Raw genomic sequence first — 16,215 nt, 5'->3', positions numbered from 1 at the left:
AGCACTTCAGTTGTAACTGAAAAAGTTCATTTTAAAGTTTTTAGAAAAAAAGAATCTTAAATATTCAGTATTCTTATTTTTTTTTTTTTACTAAACCTCTCTCGCCATGAATATAACCATAGAAGCTGGCATGGCATTAAGAAAGGAAAGAAAGAAAAAGTTCATTAGAATATTAAAATAATTATAAATTATAATATAATTAAGTTATTATATATAATTAATATAATTTTACAGTTATAAATAATTAATATAAAATAAATAAAATATTTTTTTTATATTTTAATAATTTTTATATTTTAAATTATTTTTAAATATATTATATTAAGTTATTATATTATAATATCATTTTACAGTTATAAATAATTAATATAAAATAAATAAAATAAAATAATTTTTATATTTTAATAATTTTTATATTTTAAATTATTTTTAAATATATTATAATATATATTATAATAACATATTACAGTCCATTTTAAATGTGCCTTGGCCCACAGGACACGACGGCACTTCTAAACCATGTTCACACATGGCTTCCTTTTTGCATGATACAGCTTTAGTTGGCATCTGCAGATGGCACGGCGGATTATGTTTACCGACAGTGGTTTCTGGAAGTATTCCTGGGCCCATTTAATAATGTCATTGATGCAATCATGCCGATGAAGACCACGGGCATCCAATAAAAGTCTTCGGCCTTGTCCCTTACACACAGAGATTTCTCCAGTTTCTGAATCTTTTAATGATGTTATGCACTGTAGATGATGCGATGTGCAAAGCCTTTGCAATTTAACGTTGAGAAACATTGTTTTTTAAAGTACTCCACAATTTTTTTCGCACTCTTTCACAGCTCTGCACATCTTACTTCTGAGAGACTCTGCCTCTCTAAGACATCCCTTTTATAGCTAATCATCTTACAGACCTGGTATTAATTAACTTATTAGTTGCTAGATGTTCTCCCAGCTGAATCTTTTAAAATATTTTTGCTTTTTCGGCCATTTGTTGCCCCCGTGCCAACTTTTTTGAGACCTGTAGCAGGCATCAAATATGAAATAAGCTCATTTAGTGGATAAAAGTGTCAAATTTCTCCATTTAAACATTTGTTATGTTATCTATGTCCTATTGTGAATGAAATATTGGCTCATGTGATTTGAAAGTCTTTTAGTTTTCATTTTATTCAAATAAAAAAAAAAAAAAACATTTCTGGACTCTGGTTTGTAGAATATTAGCTATATATTAGTACTTATTAATGCCTTATTTTGCATGACCTTATTCTACATTCTTAATCCTACCCAATACCTAAACTACCTTACTTACTATTAATAAGAAGTAAATTAGGAGTTTATTGAGGGAAAAGTCGTAGTTTATATGTGTTCCCTATACTAACGTGTTACCAACAATTCTTATAAAATTATTTTTATTACCAGCAACAGTTAATATATTATTAATAGTTGTCCTAGTTTTGTTATTGTATTTCTAAGCACTTTTATTCTGATAGCTGATAATAGCATGCATTTGTTTACAGTGTAAACTGGTGAACATTGGCCACTGCATCATGTGCTTCACTCATTCTCAGCTCAATACAGGAAGCTTGTCATAAACCACATCTTGTTTCCCTTTAGGTGCAGAGAATAGAATGTTAAGCTGTTTGTGGCTTGTCAGTGTCTGTGTGACTCTCAAACACGTAACTTCACTTACACTGTGACCGTTTCCAGGATTAGATCAGCCATCTGAAGGCATTATATGGCGTGGTTGGCCTTCCTTCTTATCTTCTGCCTTCAGACAATCAGCCCACCATGTCAGGCAAATGAACAAGGTAGAGTATTTCTGATGTATTTTCTTCTGTATGATTACAAACTTTAAAATGTCAGGAAGTGTAATCAAATGTGGCCACATGATTATTAGTGCAGACAAACCGGTTCAGTGAGAATTTTCCATGTGATTGAACATGAAGTGGGTCTGTTGAATGTGCATTGATATGAAGTCATATTTCTCTCCAGCTTTTCTAAGGTTTGTTGGGATTGGAGATTGGGGTGGACTTCCTTTATACCCCTACTACACGCCACATGAGTATGATACAGCAAATGAACTGGGCAGAATTGCTATGAGCTCAGGTCTGGATTTCGTCCTCAGTCTTGGAGATCATTTCTACTACAGTGGGGTCAGGGACGTAGATGACACCCGCTTTAAGGTTGGTAAACTGATTGGATGGATATGGTTTGCTATTGGTCAATCTCTTGTGAGTGACAGGTTATCCTGCCCTTGCGGCAGTAAACATCATCAGAGATAAGAAGAGATGTTGCTGCAAGAGGAAGGGGAAGTTAAACATTTTTTTTAAACATTAAAAAAACACAAATTTTCAATTTTGATTTCATGGTGACTTTAAGTGCTTGTGAAATGACCTCAAACCTTTTGAGATATCCACCATGTAAAATATAAGGTTTTCTCAGGTTATCATGTTCAACGGGCAGTCTAGTTTCAAGGTTTGATTTCTGGTGTTGATGTAACTTGCATCAGACAGGTTGAAGAGCAGACGGTGGGACTGTGTCCAGGGTACTTTAGCGCAGTGAACTGTCTTTACACCATCAGGACATGTGATAGAGTTAGTGTGAAAGACAATTAGGTCCCTCTAGTGGTAGAGGAACCGAACGCAGTCAAGCTTTTCCCTTAATTACCATAGTTTGTGCATAGTCATAATAATTTTACCACAAGTAAAACTGGTTAGCGCCTCATCACCATATTTAGATAGATGTAACTATGGTAAATTGTTATTAGTTGCCTAAACACATTTAGAAAACTATAAAATTAAATAAAAATATTGCAAAATAGTACTAGGGTACAGTGAGGTTTCGGATGGTAAGAAATTTCAGATGGCCATAGTGCTTTGATATGTACTATAGTACTGAATTATGGTGTTTTGTTTTATGGTATTTTATATGGTTTACTTGTATTTGTAGTAAGACCACAGTAAGCACACGTAAAACTTGATGGTTCCTCATCACCATATTTACATCAGTTTAAATACAGTAATTGTTATTAGAAGCCAAAACAAATTTAGAAACTATACAATAAATTAGTGCTGTCAAATCAATTAATTGCAACTATCATAACATATAGTATATATAAATGTATATATGTGTTTGTGTGTGTAGATATATTTATATATATATATATATATATATATATATATATATATATATATATATATATATATATATATATATATATATATATATGCTAGATGTGATTAATCGTGATTAATCGTTTCGACAGCACTAAATAATATATATATATATATATATATATATATATATATATATATATATATATGGTAGATGTGATTAATAATGATTAATCACTTCAACAGCACTAAATAAAATAAATCGCAATTATTCGCATCTAACATAACGTGTATATGTAGTGTATATAGTATATATAAATGTATATATGTGTATATATATATATATATATATATATATATATATATATATATATATATATATATATATATATATATATATATATATATATATATATATATTCTTTTATGCTAGATGTTTTTAATCTTGATTAATTGTTTCGACAGCACATAATAAAATAAAATAAAATAAAATAAAATAAAATAAAATAAAATAAAATAAAATAAAATAAAATAAAATAAAATAAAATAAAAGTACCATGGTACAGTGAGGTGCTTTGATATATTCTCTATCATGGTACTGAATGATACCATATGCACAAACCATTTACATCTCTTACAAAAATTAAAAAGTACTTAAATTTACTTAAATAGCATAATCTACTTTTATAAATAAAATTATCTTCTATTAATAATAATTAATAATAAAAGTGATTAAATTTTTTTTCAATTACATAATGTAATTTTATTAATTATTATGCATTATTATTTTACTAATACATTATATATAAATATATGTATAATAAAATATAATACTTTATATTTATATATACAATTATATACATAATATATTATATATACAGCATATAATGTATAATATTTTTTTTTCTTTTAAATTATGAATCTAATGAAGCTCTAATAAATTCTTCAGTCTACCTATGAGAGTGTGTTCTCTCATCCCGCGCTGATGCCCGTGCCGTGGTACCTGGTAGCAGGAAATCACGATCACAGAGGAAACATATCAGCCCAGATCGCCTACTCAAACAGATCTGAAAGATGGTGAGTCAGAGGTCAAAGTTCAACATCTGTGCATTAAAGAATGTAAACAAGAGCATTCATGGCTGCTGTTAATGTTTGGCAGGATCTACCCCGACCTCTACTATGAGCTTAACTTCAAGGTTCCTCGCAGCAACACGTCCATCACGGTTCTGATGATCGACACTGTGGTTTTGTGTGGCAACACCTATGACGGGCTTTACCCTGCTGGTCCGGAGGACTACGTTGCTGCTAACAAACAGCTGAAGTGGATCGAGCAGAAACTTCAAAATACCAGGTGAGATATTAGTATAACAACAGTAGTTAGTTAACCCATAAATACTGCCCAATATTTTTTTCAATGACGTACAATCTGTCTGCTTACACAGCAGGCGCAAATGCACGTATCTGATTCATATCAGATTTATTACCACATATGAATGAGGCCTGAAACCGATCTGAGAATATCAGAATCCGTGCATCTTTTTCCTGCTTACATGTTCATGGGTCATATCCAATCTCTGCCACATGGGAGGAAAAAATCGGAATTGAGTCACAGTGTATAATAGATGAACAAACAACAATGAAATCCAACATCCAATGTTTTGCTTTTTACTGAGCAAACATTAGTCCTGTAATGGGAATTTTAGGGCATGTTTTAAAGGCCTTGACCTGCCACACTCCTTCCACTCCTCCATTGTCTCCTCCTTCACTTATTGTCTCTCACTCCTTCACCGCCTCAGATCCACCCTCGCATTCTCTTAAATCTCAGATAGGACCTGGAATACACCCCTGGCATTCCTTACTAAAAATATGACCAACAATTAATTTTATCATTATTGCAAACATAAATGCTGTTATGTTTTGTGTGGAACCCAAAGAAGAAATGTTTAACCCTATAAAGCCTACTGTGTCATATTTAATACATTCATTTCTAAGGCCTCAAAATTAACAACATGATCATAATTTTCTTTACAGAAAAAATACTCCTGTACACAATCTACATTTTTTGCAAATAAAAGACCTTTTTAAATTTCTAAAAATTCCTTGCTACACGTGTTTTTGCTGTGAAATATTTCATATTTAAAGTAATATTAATATAAAAAATAAACGTGAGAATAACTTTTATATTGTTATTAATATTTCAAGACAACCATTTACTGGACTGAAGCAACTTGCAGTAGGTTTACTAGATTTCGATACAAAATTGATAAATTTTTTTACAAATATTACAATATTTACAATACAATGATACATTTAAATATCATCTCACTAAGACATATTATTGGAAAATACAGTTTGACAGCTGGTGTTTACAGTATATGCATTTTATGCAAGTAGTCTTTTATACTGTTATAAAAAATGCAAACGTTTTCATTTTCTTTGCTCTTTTCCATTAAATGACAGACCATTCGCAAAGACAAGACAGAGCAGGTTACCTTTAATATGAAACAATGTCTCAAATGTCAAATTTGATAAGTTTTAAAGAAATTTAAACAATAAAAAACGTTTTGTGGCTGTAGCGCCTCAGTTCAAGCGGCTCATGAACCGATCATCTCTTCCTACTAGTTCATTTATAGCATCAAATAAACATGAATGAACATCATAAGGAATGTTGTTTCAACCTCTGAAAGACGTCAATACACACCAATTTATTTTTCAAGTTCAAAATCCACCAACGTTAATCTACTAACTCCCCTGACTGCTTTGTCGGACAAAATGGTGGTTTCGGCGTTATGATTGGTTAGATAACATGTCAGTCAAACTCCCTGTGAAGGATCAATTCCTTTCAGGGCTGCCAGGTTTTCACAACAAAACCCATCCAATTGCTACTCAAAACTAGCCCAAAACTAGCCCAGTCTGGTTCAGGGGTAAAATTTGTATTCCAGGGGCTAAATATCATGGTATTTGGGGTCACTTCAACCCGTGTATATGAAAACAACCCACGGCAACAGTGTTAAAGGTGCCCTACATTCAAAAATTTAATTTATCTTGGCATAGTTAAATAACAAGAGTTCAGTACATGGAAATGACATACAGTGAGTCTCCATCGTTTCCTCCTTCTTATATAAATCTCATTTGTTTAAAAGACCTCAGAAGAACAGGCGAATCTCAACATTACGTAACAGTCGGGGTGTACGCCCCCAAAATTTGCATATGCCAGCCCATGATCGAGGCATTAGACAAGGGCAGGCAGTATTAACGTCTGGATCTGTGCACAGCTGAATCATCAGACTAGATAAGCAAGCAAGAACAATAGCAAAAAATGGCAGATGGAGCAATAATAACTGACATGATCCATGATAACATGATATTTTTAGTGATATTTGTAAATTGTCTTTCTAAATGTTTCGTTAGCATGTTGCTAATGTACTGTTAAATGTGGTTAAAGTTACCATCGTTTCTTACTGTATTCATGGAGACAAGAGAGCCGTCGCTATTTTCATTTTTAAACACTTGAAGTCTGTATAATTCATAAACACAACTTCATTCTTTATAAATCTCTCCAACAGTGTAGCATTAGCCGTTAGCCATGGATCACAGCCTCAAACTCATTCAGAATCAATGTAAACATCCAAATAAATACCATACTTATGCGATTAGACATGCTGCATGACGAACACTTTGTAAAGATCCATTTTGAGGGTTATATTAGCTGTGTGAACTTTTTTTACGAGCTCTTGGGGCGTGGAGCACGAGAATTAAAGGGCCACACACCCTGAATTGGCTCATTTCTAATTATGCCCCAAAATAGGCAGTTAAAAAAATGAATTAAAAAAAAATCTATGGAGTATTTTGAGCTGAAACTTCACAGACACATTCAGGGGACACCTTAGACTTATATTACATCTTGTAAAAAAAGTTCTAGGGCACCAGTTCCACAGGAAAACTGTAGACATGGCAACACTGATTTCTGCTGCTACATTTCAAGTCTTCTGAAGCCATGCAATAACTTTGTGTGAGGAACAGACCTCAATTTAAGTTATAAATTTGCATTTTTGGGTAATTTTTTTCTTTTTTTAAATGCCAAGGTTTTTTTGTTGTTGTTGTTTTTTCAGTCAATTCTTGCAAGTGAATGTTTGTTAACTAATCTTAAAAAAGGGCGAAAGGTTAAGCGCCTGAGAGGACTGTGTTTAATGTACAAACTATTAGCAGACAGATAAAACTAAACTCAAACAGCACATGCCCTCACATGTGCAGGGGAAAGTACAGTAAATATCCCACTGAGAGTAAAACACTGACAGCTGTTTTCCACATCAGAAGTGAAACAACGTTGAAATTCATCAACTGCTTTTATAATAAATGCATCTTGTGGTTACTTATCCTCAGGTCAGATTTTGTCATTGTGGCCGGTCATTATCCAGTCTGGTCCATTGGCCATCATGGTCCGACCAAGTGCCTGGTATCAAAACTCAGACCCCTCCTGAAGAAGTACAATGTCTCCTTATATCTGTGTGGTCATGACCACAGTCTACAGGTCAGTATCTTGAACATCACATTATTGTGTAACAGAAAATCAAGCAACTTCTTAATATAACATTGTTTTGAGCAAATGTTTTAAAGTAATTTCTATGGGTGTTAAAGTGACCAAACAGCATTAAAGGGATAGTTCACCCCAAAATTAAACTTCTGTCAACATTTACTCACCCTCAAGTTGCTCTGTATTTTTTTTTTTTCTATACTATGGAAGTCAGTGGGGTCCATCAACTCTTTGGTTACCCAAATTCTTCAAAATATCTCCTTTTGTGTTCAGCAGAAAAAAAAAAATTCATACGGGTTTGGAACAACATGATGGTTTGTAAATGATGGCAGAATTTTCATTTTTGGGTGAACTATCCCTTTAAGCAATGGAACTATAAATATGACTTAATATGATGTAAAAATGTTCTCTGTTTCATCAGTTTATCAGAGAAGACGATGGAAGTTCATACGTTGTCAGCGGAACAGGAATTGCAGAGGATATTCACACTGATCACAAGAACAGCTTCCCGTCATCTTGGCAGCTGTTCTCCAACATGGTCAATAAGACGACAGGAGCATTTGTGTACTTTGAGGTCAATACAAATGAGATGTTGATAAATTACATGCAGCCAGACGGGAAGTGTGTGTACCAGACATCCGTCTCTAAACGCAAAGTCTGACTTTGACGTTTCTCCTAGTCTGCTTTTAATAAACACAACAGTCACTTTGGCGAAAGTTCTAATTGCACTAATAATTCTGTTGTATATTTTATTTTAATTTAGTTTTTTTGTAGTTAAATTCATGTTTAGTTTGCGATGAACAAAATAAAACATTTATATTTCATAAAAAGTAGTGATTTGATTACTGCAAAAATACAGTCTTACTTATATGTGCAAAATCGTATTTCATCTGAGCTGCGAATGTGAGTTTGCAGTGTATTGGATGTTGTGCAAAAGACCAGTTACCAGGTCTTGGCTAAAAAGTTTTTAATGAGTTGTCCTATCAGGGTGTACATACAATGCAACCAATGTTATTTGATTCACTAGCAAATAACTCTCATAAGCCAGTTTGGTTTGGTGAATCAAAAGCATGCAGCACAACCAGTGTAGTCTGATTAATGACTCTGAATTAATTGACTCTGATTAATGAACTGGTTCCTTTTTGTAAATCAAAAACATACGTCCAGTGTAGTATGATTCAAAAGGACTAAGTATATCCTTTTAATAGTTACCTTTTAAAGGGTTACTTCACGTCACGTCCGTAAACAGAAAGGAAGAAGTCCCGTCCAGGCTAGTCAGTTTTATCACTTGAGGACACTGCTGGTAGCGGATCATTTATAGCCTTTTCTCACAGCAGCTGAAATAATTAAAGGTGCCCTAGAACTTTTTTAAAAAGATGTAATATAAGTCTAAGGTGTCCCCTGAATGTGTCTGTGAAGTTTCAGCTCAAAATACCCCATAGATTTTTTTTAATTCATTTTTTTAACAGCCTATTTTGGGGCATAATTATAAATGAGCCGATTCAGGGCTACTGGCCCTTTAATTCTCCTGCTCCACGCCCACGGAGCTCGCGCTTGCCTTGAACAGTGCATAAACAAAGTTCACACAGCTAATATAACCCTCAAATGGATCTTTACAAAGTGTTCGGCATGCATGCGTCGGATTATGTGAGTATTGTATACCGTTATATTGTTTACATTTGATTCTGAATGAGTTTGAGGCTGTGCTCTGTGGCTAACGGCTAATGCTACACTGTTGGAGAGATTTATAAAGAATGAAGTTGTGTTTATGAATTATACAGACTGCAAGTGTTTTAAAATGAAAATAGCGACGGCTCTCTTGTCTCTGTGAATACAGTAAGAAACGATGGTAACTTTAACCACATTTAACAGTACATTAGCAACATGCTAACGAAACATTTAGAAAGACAGTTCACAAATATCACTAAAAATATCATGTTATCATGGATCATGTCAGTTATTATTGCTCCATCTGCCATTTTTCGCTGTTGTTCTTGCTTGCTTACCTTGTCTGATGATTCAGCTGTGCACATCCAGACGTTACTGGCTGCCCTTGTCTAATGCCTTTCATAATGTTGGGAACATCATGGGCATATGCAAATATTGGGGCGTACACCCCGACTGTTACGTCGGTGTTATGTTGAGATTCGCCTGTTCTTCGGAGGTCTTTTAAACAAATGAGATTTATATAAGAAGGAGGAAGCAATGGAGTTTGAGACTCACTGTATGTCTTTTCCATGTACTGAACTCTTGTTATTCAACTATGCCAATATAAATTCAATTTTTCATTCGAGGGCACCTTTAAACTTATCATTTTGATGGCGGATTGTAATCCAGAAAGGTCCAAATGACAATCATCAGTGACAACTGGAGATTTACCCATAGTCAAAAAGCAAAAGACTTTGGACTGTGGAGTGGCTACAGAAATTGAAATCTACAGGTAACGCTAATATACACTAAATACACATAGTCATGCAATGCTGATGTTGTTAACAATAACAATTTGAGAGCAAAGTATAACACGTTACTTACTTTTTCAGATGATATTTTCCAGTGAAAATTCTTATATTGGTCATACTTTCAAGACGTAGAATCTGTGATTCTTAAGTACAGTATCCACACCGGTGCGGTGTCTGACAGCAAACATTAGATTCATCCGCGCTGACGAGCTGTGCCAATGCACAACGCAGGTACAGATAACTGTTCCGCATACGACTGCAATTGCAGGTTTCAAACAAGAGATGGCGACAAAGAGGAAAAATCGCGGACTGCAGCTTTAATTTTATGAAGACAAGCACAAAAACAAAACAAATAAATAAAGTCGTTTTATATATATTAATAAAACATTACATATGTACGCATAATTCTTTAAATGTGTATATTACATTTAAAGATATATATATATATATATATATATATATATATATATATATATATATATATATATATATATACACACACATATATATTCTTTAAATGTAAAACAACTTGGACCAAATATTTGACAGTTGTCACATTTAATGGAAGTCTACTAACTTACAACTGAGGGCGCCATTGAGCTATTTAACTAATTGTTAAGTTAAACAACCTTATACTGTATCTGAGTTTGATCTTTCTAACTGAATATGCATATAAGGCATAATATATAACATGTTCTTTGAAGTTAGGAAATAAAAAAGGCAAAGATCAGCATGCTGATTAGTCCATGTGCATTATTGTATATTTGTTTAAAATCCACATAAGTACCATTCCCACTGAATTCACAGGTCTGTAGTATAATGATTCATTTTGTATACCAAAATGGAACAAAACACCAGATTTAACTTTTTTTTTTTTGATTAATGTTTAACCATGTAGAGTTTCAATGTAATAAAAATTAAATTAGAAGAGCGTTTCACTGTTACAACACAAATATACAAAAAACGAATACAGTTTACAGTATTAAGCTTAAAAAATAAATTACTTCTTTCATTTAATAAAATATGAGCAGATTTTGATTCTCCCAAGTGTGTACAAAAAACCCTATGTTAAATCATACAGTATTTCCATTTGTTAGCAAGTAGATGAAATTAGGTAGTGCTTATAAAAACGTCTATACAGTACACTTCAGTGTCAGACTAAAGAACCCACCACCTGACAGTACAAAGGTCTTGCTAAAATATATGTCTAACATATCTACGTTTTGAGGTTTCACAGAAACACTATTTTTCCACTGTTTTATGGAGGAACCGGATGCCATCCTCCCTTCATAAGGGAGAGTCCAAATTAAACGTCCACACTCCTCACACACCGTTCAATGGTAATCCCTCTTTTCCTGTGTTTTTCGCTTGCTTTCTTCGTCTGCAGCACATCACGATGACAATAATGATTGCTATTATTATCAAAATGATGATAAGAATGGCTCCAACGATGACACCCATGCCGTACTCTGCAAAAACATTACATCATCATCATTATGGTCACACAAACACTCGATTCAGCGATGAGTTTGATGGACGCCACAGGAATCCTATTGGTCCCTAGACGCTGATATGATTCAATCACAATCGCAATCCGCCCAACAGACACATTTCTTATCAATTATGAGCTGCATTAAATGTCTCAGTCAGCGCTATGAATCACACATTCATAGAGTCCATATTATCCTCTGATATGATACTATATCAGCTATCCGACACTTCATAAATGGATGCGTTACAGCTAGAATCCAGATCAGGGGAGTGAGTCTATTTTGGGAAAATTATTCACTTCCTATCAAGACCAAATTCCCAACGTTTGCTTTTCCTGGGACTGTTGTGCTGAAAATCCCTGACAGATCAAGTTTAAGTCTTGTTTTTTAAAGAGTGAAAGAATTACCTTCAAAGAAAGATGTTTCTCCTTCTGGAGAGCACTGGATGTTGCTGAGCTCCCCGAGTTGTTTGTCTTGCGGAGCGCGGAAGGGTAGGTACGCCTGAATGTTAAAACAGTAACTCTCTCCTTTGTCCAGATCCATCAGCTCAATGATGCTGCTTTTATTGGTCATCTCTTTCTGATGAAGCCAACACATAAAATGATGTATAATATGTGTAATGTATCATATAGGTTTATGGTAACACTTTATTTTACAGTGGTCACCTTAAAATAAAGTGTAACCCAGTTTGCAGTAAAGTCCCATTAGTTTGATATATATATTAGTCAAACCAAAATTAATTCAGACACCTTGAACATTTCATTCATTAATACAGTTTATTCACTATAGTTTAAAAATGGTAATAAAATATGACAAGTTAAACTGTGTCAGAATTAGGGCTGGGCGATATATCGCATGCGATTTTCACGCGCATTTCGTGAAATTGCATGCGATATATCGCCCAGCCCTAGTCAGAATAAATTAATCTTAATTATGTCAGATAACACTTAAGCAAAACATGGTCGGCTCAAAGTTTCTGAATAATTTTGGTTCCAAATTTTACTGTTATTCCACTGTACGAAGAATTTTTGGGTATAATATGTCACAGTTTACTTTATTTTGCTATCCTCACTTACATAAATTAACTATAGTGTCCTGCACTCACTAGTAAAAATATATAAAAAATATCATAAATGTCTGAATACATATATATTTGAACATATTTTAAAATGTAATTTATTCCTGTGATGCATAACTGAATTTTCAGCATCATTACTCCAATCTTCAGTGTCACATGATCCTTCAGAAATCATTTGCTAGTCAAAAAGCAGTTGTTTCTTATTATTATTCATGTTGAAAACGGTTGTGCTTCTTAATATATATATATATATATTTTTTTTTTTTGGAAACTTTGAAATCTTTTCAGGATTCTTTGATTAATATACACTGTAAAAAAGTGTTGCTTTAACTTAAAGTTACCTGGTTGCCTTAAAATTTTGAGTTCAATGAATTTAAATTTTTGAGTTAATACAATGAAGACGATTGATTTAATCAACAGAAACTCAAAATATTATGTTATCTGAACCACATTAATTATTTAGGTTGATTTGACAAAAGAGAAAATGTGATAACAAATCATGAAAATAACATTTTACAGTGTAGAGTTCAAAAGAACAACATTTATTTAAGATATAAATCATTTGTAACATTATAAATGTCTTTACTCTCACTTTTGATCAATTTAATGCATCCTTGCGGAATAAAAATATAAATTTGTTTTTTAAAAATCTTGCAAAATTTTGAATGGTAGTGTAGATTATTTGGCATAAACTATAGTTATATAGAGTAACTATAGTGTATTTTTGTAACTGTCATCTTTATTGTGCCCTATGATATCATGGTGAGTAAAATAAATATTTTAATAATTGTCAGTTTTTTAATAAGGAATATTATTGCCCTCCAAGTTTAAAAAAAATATTTATGGAAGAAAAACCTTTTAGTCTCTACCTGAAGAAAATGTGGATGGTTCATTTTCATTTAAGTGCAAGGAGCTAAAATGATTAAATGACTTATTATTTAGTTCACATGGTATAATTTATGATCGTAATTTGCAAAGTGGCGCAAGAGCTCAGAGAAGAAAGAATGACGAAAGATAATCCGCTTTACAGTCAACACTAACCTTTCCTGTGCTCTTGGCTTTCCTGTAGTAAACCTTATAAAGCAGGTCATCCCCAAAAACATCCCGAATATTCAGTCTCTTATTACGATCATTAAAGAGAGCCGTGGGGACATCTGTTACACGCAGCGTCATCTTCCTTTTGTCATCGCTTACTTCTATTGTAAACTCTGGTCTGCCAATGACAGCTGAAAGAGAATCAAAGCAGAAGATCTTTAGAATGTCTCAAAATCATGTCATTCAACAGAATGTAAAGTTGGTTGTCAAGAATACTGACTGTCATGATAAGGGGAGAATTTCTCAGATCTGACATGAGGGAATTCGACCAGATCCGAGGAGACGCCCCGCATGGGTTCAGACAGGATGTCGGCGCTGTAATAGGCCTTCAGGTTTTTTAGCTCTGCAGTCAGGTCGCATTCAGTGTCCATCGACTTGATACAGTGCGGTGTCCGTTGTCTGTCCTGGCCCAGTCTACAATCATTCACACAGACATTTAGTTTGTAAAAAAAACATTTGGAAATAATAAATTACATTACATGAGAATAAGTGACAGGTTGGTGCCTGCTGTAACAAGTCATGGGTGTGGAACTATGCTAGAATTTCCAAATCTACACCATGTGAGAGTTTAATACAGAGCATTTTTATTCATAAAGGTTTTTTATGCATTGCACATTAATAAAAAAAGCATCTAAAATTGAAATCATAAGTTTAATTGCTGCCTTAAAAGGTGGTTCCAAACTTATAACTTGAAGCGTTAAATCCAATGCATTTTTTTTTTACCACTTTTAATTAAATTACTGATGAACATTGATCGAAAATTGAGTATAAATGACATTTTGACATGTTAAATAGATGGTATCAAATAAGAAAATCCATAATATACACTTTTATTGCCTATACACCATACACTTTTATCAGTTTATGGCCATGCTGAGATTACACAGTGAGAAACCTTTTGAGATAATCGATGAATTATGACTTGATTGGTCAGAATCAATATGATCTAAGTAATATTAGATAACTGCAATAACATTAGTACTACTGTGTTGAAATAAACATTATATGCTAATATATAAAGCTCTATATGTGTACATTTATATTGAACTTGAGGTAACTGTAAAAGATTTAGACCATTTTCAATATTGTGTGCAAACCTTTTGATGTGATTTAATAGTTTAAATTTTTAAATGTATCCTGGATGGGTGTATTTGCTAATTATAGCACATTTTTAATAGCTATCATACTGCATTCAGAACAATGGATGTAATAATAAACAACCAACTACTAAATGTAATAACAAAAAAATGACTTACTCTGAAAATTCAACAGTGTAGGAATAATTCGTTGGTTTTGGACTCCATGTTAACATAGATTTAAAATTGATGGAGGACCAGGCTACTCTCTGTGCTTTTGGAAAGGTGTCTATAAAAGAGCAAAGCAAGTGAATCAATAAGATTGTTTTGAATAGCATGTTTTAAATTAAACGATAGAAATGATTTACACCGATAGAAAGCTGCAATAACACCCATTATATGTCACAGGTACGAGACTCACCTGAGGCGCAATCCTTCATGAAAAATGAAACCAGAACCAATACAAGAATGCGAAATTTCATTTGCCTGTTGCTTTCCATGTTGTCCCAAGGCGACAATACTAATCCAACTACAATATGAAGAACAAATAAAACTCCTTTAACCAGGTAGGATAAAAATAAGGTAGTGTATCCTCCTCCCAAGTGGTTTATAAAGTCCTCCTCACTGTGTGAATGATCGAAGAAACCCAGTCAGACTCCAGTTGTGATTCTAGCGAGACTAATTAAGCCCCGCCCTCTAGAACAAGTGGGTGTCTCTACTTATGCATATTACCATTTATGGATTTCCCCCTTAACATAGTAGCCCATTACACAACCAAAAACAGTTTAAAAGGAAATGAATTTGGTTTATTTTTGAAAGTCAATTTCTATATAGACACAGATAAAGTCTTGTAAATAAATAAATAAATATTGAACATTTCTGACACAATTTTCATCAAACACAGCAGGTTGATATTTTGAATAGACCAGTACATCATTTGATGTTCAGTCACTCTTTACATGTATGTGCACTGAAATATGCAAGTAAAAATAGATGTCTCAATCTAAAATAGTCAAAAAGTAGAGATTACGTAAAAATGACAATCATTAGGTGGCATCATTTCAAATGTTACATCTGAGAGCTTCAACCTTCCTGATCTGAGATCAGGAATACATTCAGCAAATAAACAGTTATGAGATTATTGCATTTGAATTCCAAATGTGATTTGAAGCATTATTTGAAGGGATGAGACACAGACACCGGTGATGTAATCATGCATTATGTCACGTAAACAGGCTTTTTAACTCATTATGGGCATAAAACCCTCCGGTGACCACCATGACAACACAAGAAAATACTCATGCCATGCTCATGATTTGTATTTCGGGAAGTATGACTCCAGTTCTGTCCCAGTTTGAAGTGTTA

The 16,215-nt window shown here is 33.4% G+C and overlaps 2 protein-coding genes across 2 annotated transcripts; one reads left to right on the top strand and one right to left on the bottom strand.

Moving 5' to 3' along the window:
- Positions 1–1,592: 1,592 nt before the first annotated feature.
- acp5b (acid phosphatase 5b, tartrate resistant) lies at positions 1,593–8,983 on the top strand. The gene is made up of 6 exons (XM_067377972.1): positions 1,593–1,813; positions 1,998–2,188; positions 4,068–4,195; positions 4,278–4,469; positions 7,502–7,649; positions 8,074–8,983. Exons 1-6 carry the CDS (start codon positions 1,741–1,743, stop codon positions 8,311–8,313), a joined length of 972 nt encoding a protein of 323 aa, XP_067234073.1. The 5' UTR covers positions 1,593–1,740; the 3' UTR covers positions 8,314–8,983.
- Positions 8,984–10,560: 1,577 nt separating this feature from the next.
- f3a (coagulation factor IIIa) lies at positions 10,561–15,494 on the bottom strand. Its single transcript, XM_067377869.1, has 6 exons — positions 15,272–15,494; positions 15,031–15,139; positions 13,995–14,188; positions 13,721–13,905; positions 12,009–12,180; positions 10,561–11,580 (listed from the first exon to the last, which is right to left on the bottom strand). Exons 1-6 carry the CDS (start codon positions 15,348–15,350, stop codon positions 11,435–11,437), a joined length of 885 nt encoding a protein of 294 aa, XP_067233970.1. The 5' UTR covers positions 15,351–15,494; the 3' UTR covers positions 10,561–11,434.
- Between the last annotated feature and the right edge of the window lie 721 nt (positions 15,495–16,215).

The sequence above is a fragment of the Chanodichthys erythropterus genome, chromosome 23 (assembly GCF_024489055.1).
Source record: "Chanodichthys erythropterus isolate Z2021 chromosome 23, ASM2448905v1, whole genome shotgun sequence".
NCBI classification, from domain to species: domain Eukaryota; kingdom Metazoa; phylum Chordata; class Actinopteri; order Cypriniformes; family Xenocyprididae; genus Chanodichthys; species Chanodichthys erythropterus.
This window is presented reverse-complemented; position numbering and strand designations above follow the sequence as displayed.

What these genes read in the sequence shown, in the direction of transcription:
- acp5b (XM_067377972.1), top strand. Translation starts at nt 1,741, where the DNA reads ATGGCGTGGTTGGCCTTCCTTCTTATCTTCTGCCTTCAGACAATCAGC. An exon ending in CAGAAACTTCAAAATACCAG is followed by an intron (nt 4,470 to 7,501) that starts GTGAGATATTAG and finishes ACTTATCCTCAG; the next exon opens with GTCAGATTTTGTCATTGTGG. An exon ending in GTCATGACCACAGTCTACAG is followed by an intron (nt 7,650 to 8,073) that starts GTCAGTATCTTG and finishes CTGTTTCATCAG; the next exon opens with TTTATCAGAGAAGACGATGG.
- f3a (XM_067377869.1), bottom strand. Translation starts at nt 15,350, where the DNA reads ATGGAAAGCAACAGGCAAATGAAATTTCGCATTCTTGTATTGGTTCTG. An exon ending in TACACTGTTGAATTTTCAGA is followed by an intron (nt 14,189 to 15,030) that starts GTAAGTCATTTT and finishes GAATGATTGTAG; the next exon opens with ACTGGGCCAGGACAGACAAC. An exon ending in AAGCCAAGAGCACAGGAAAG is followed by an intron (nt 12,181 to 13,720) that starts GTTAGTGTTGAC and finishes TGGCTTCATCAG; the next exon opens with AAAGAGATGACCAATAAAAG.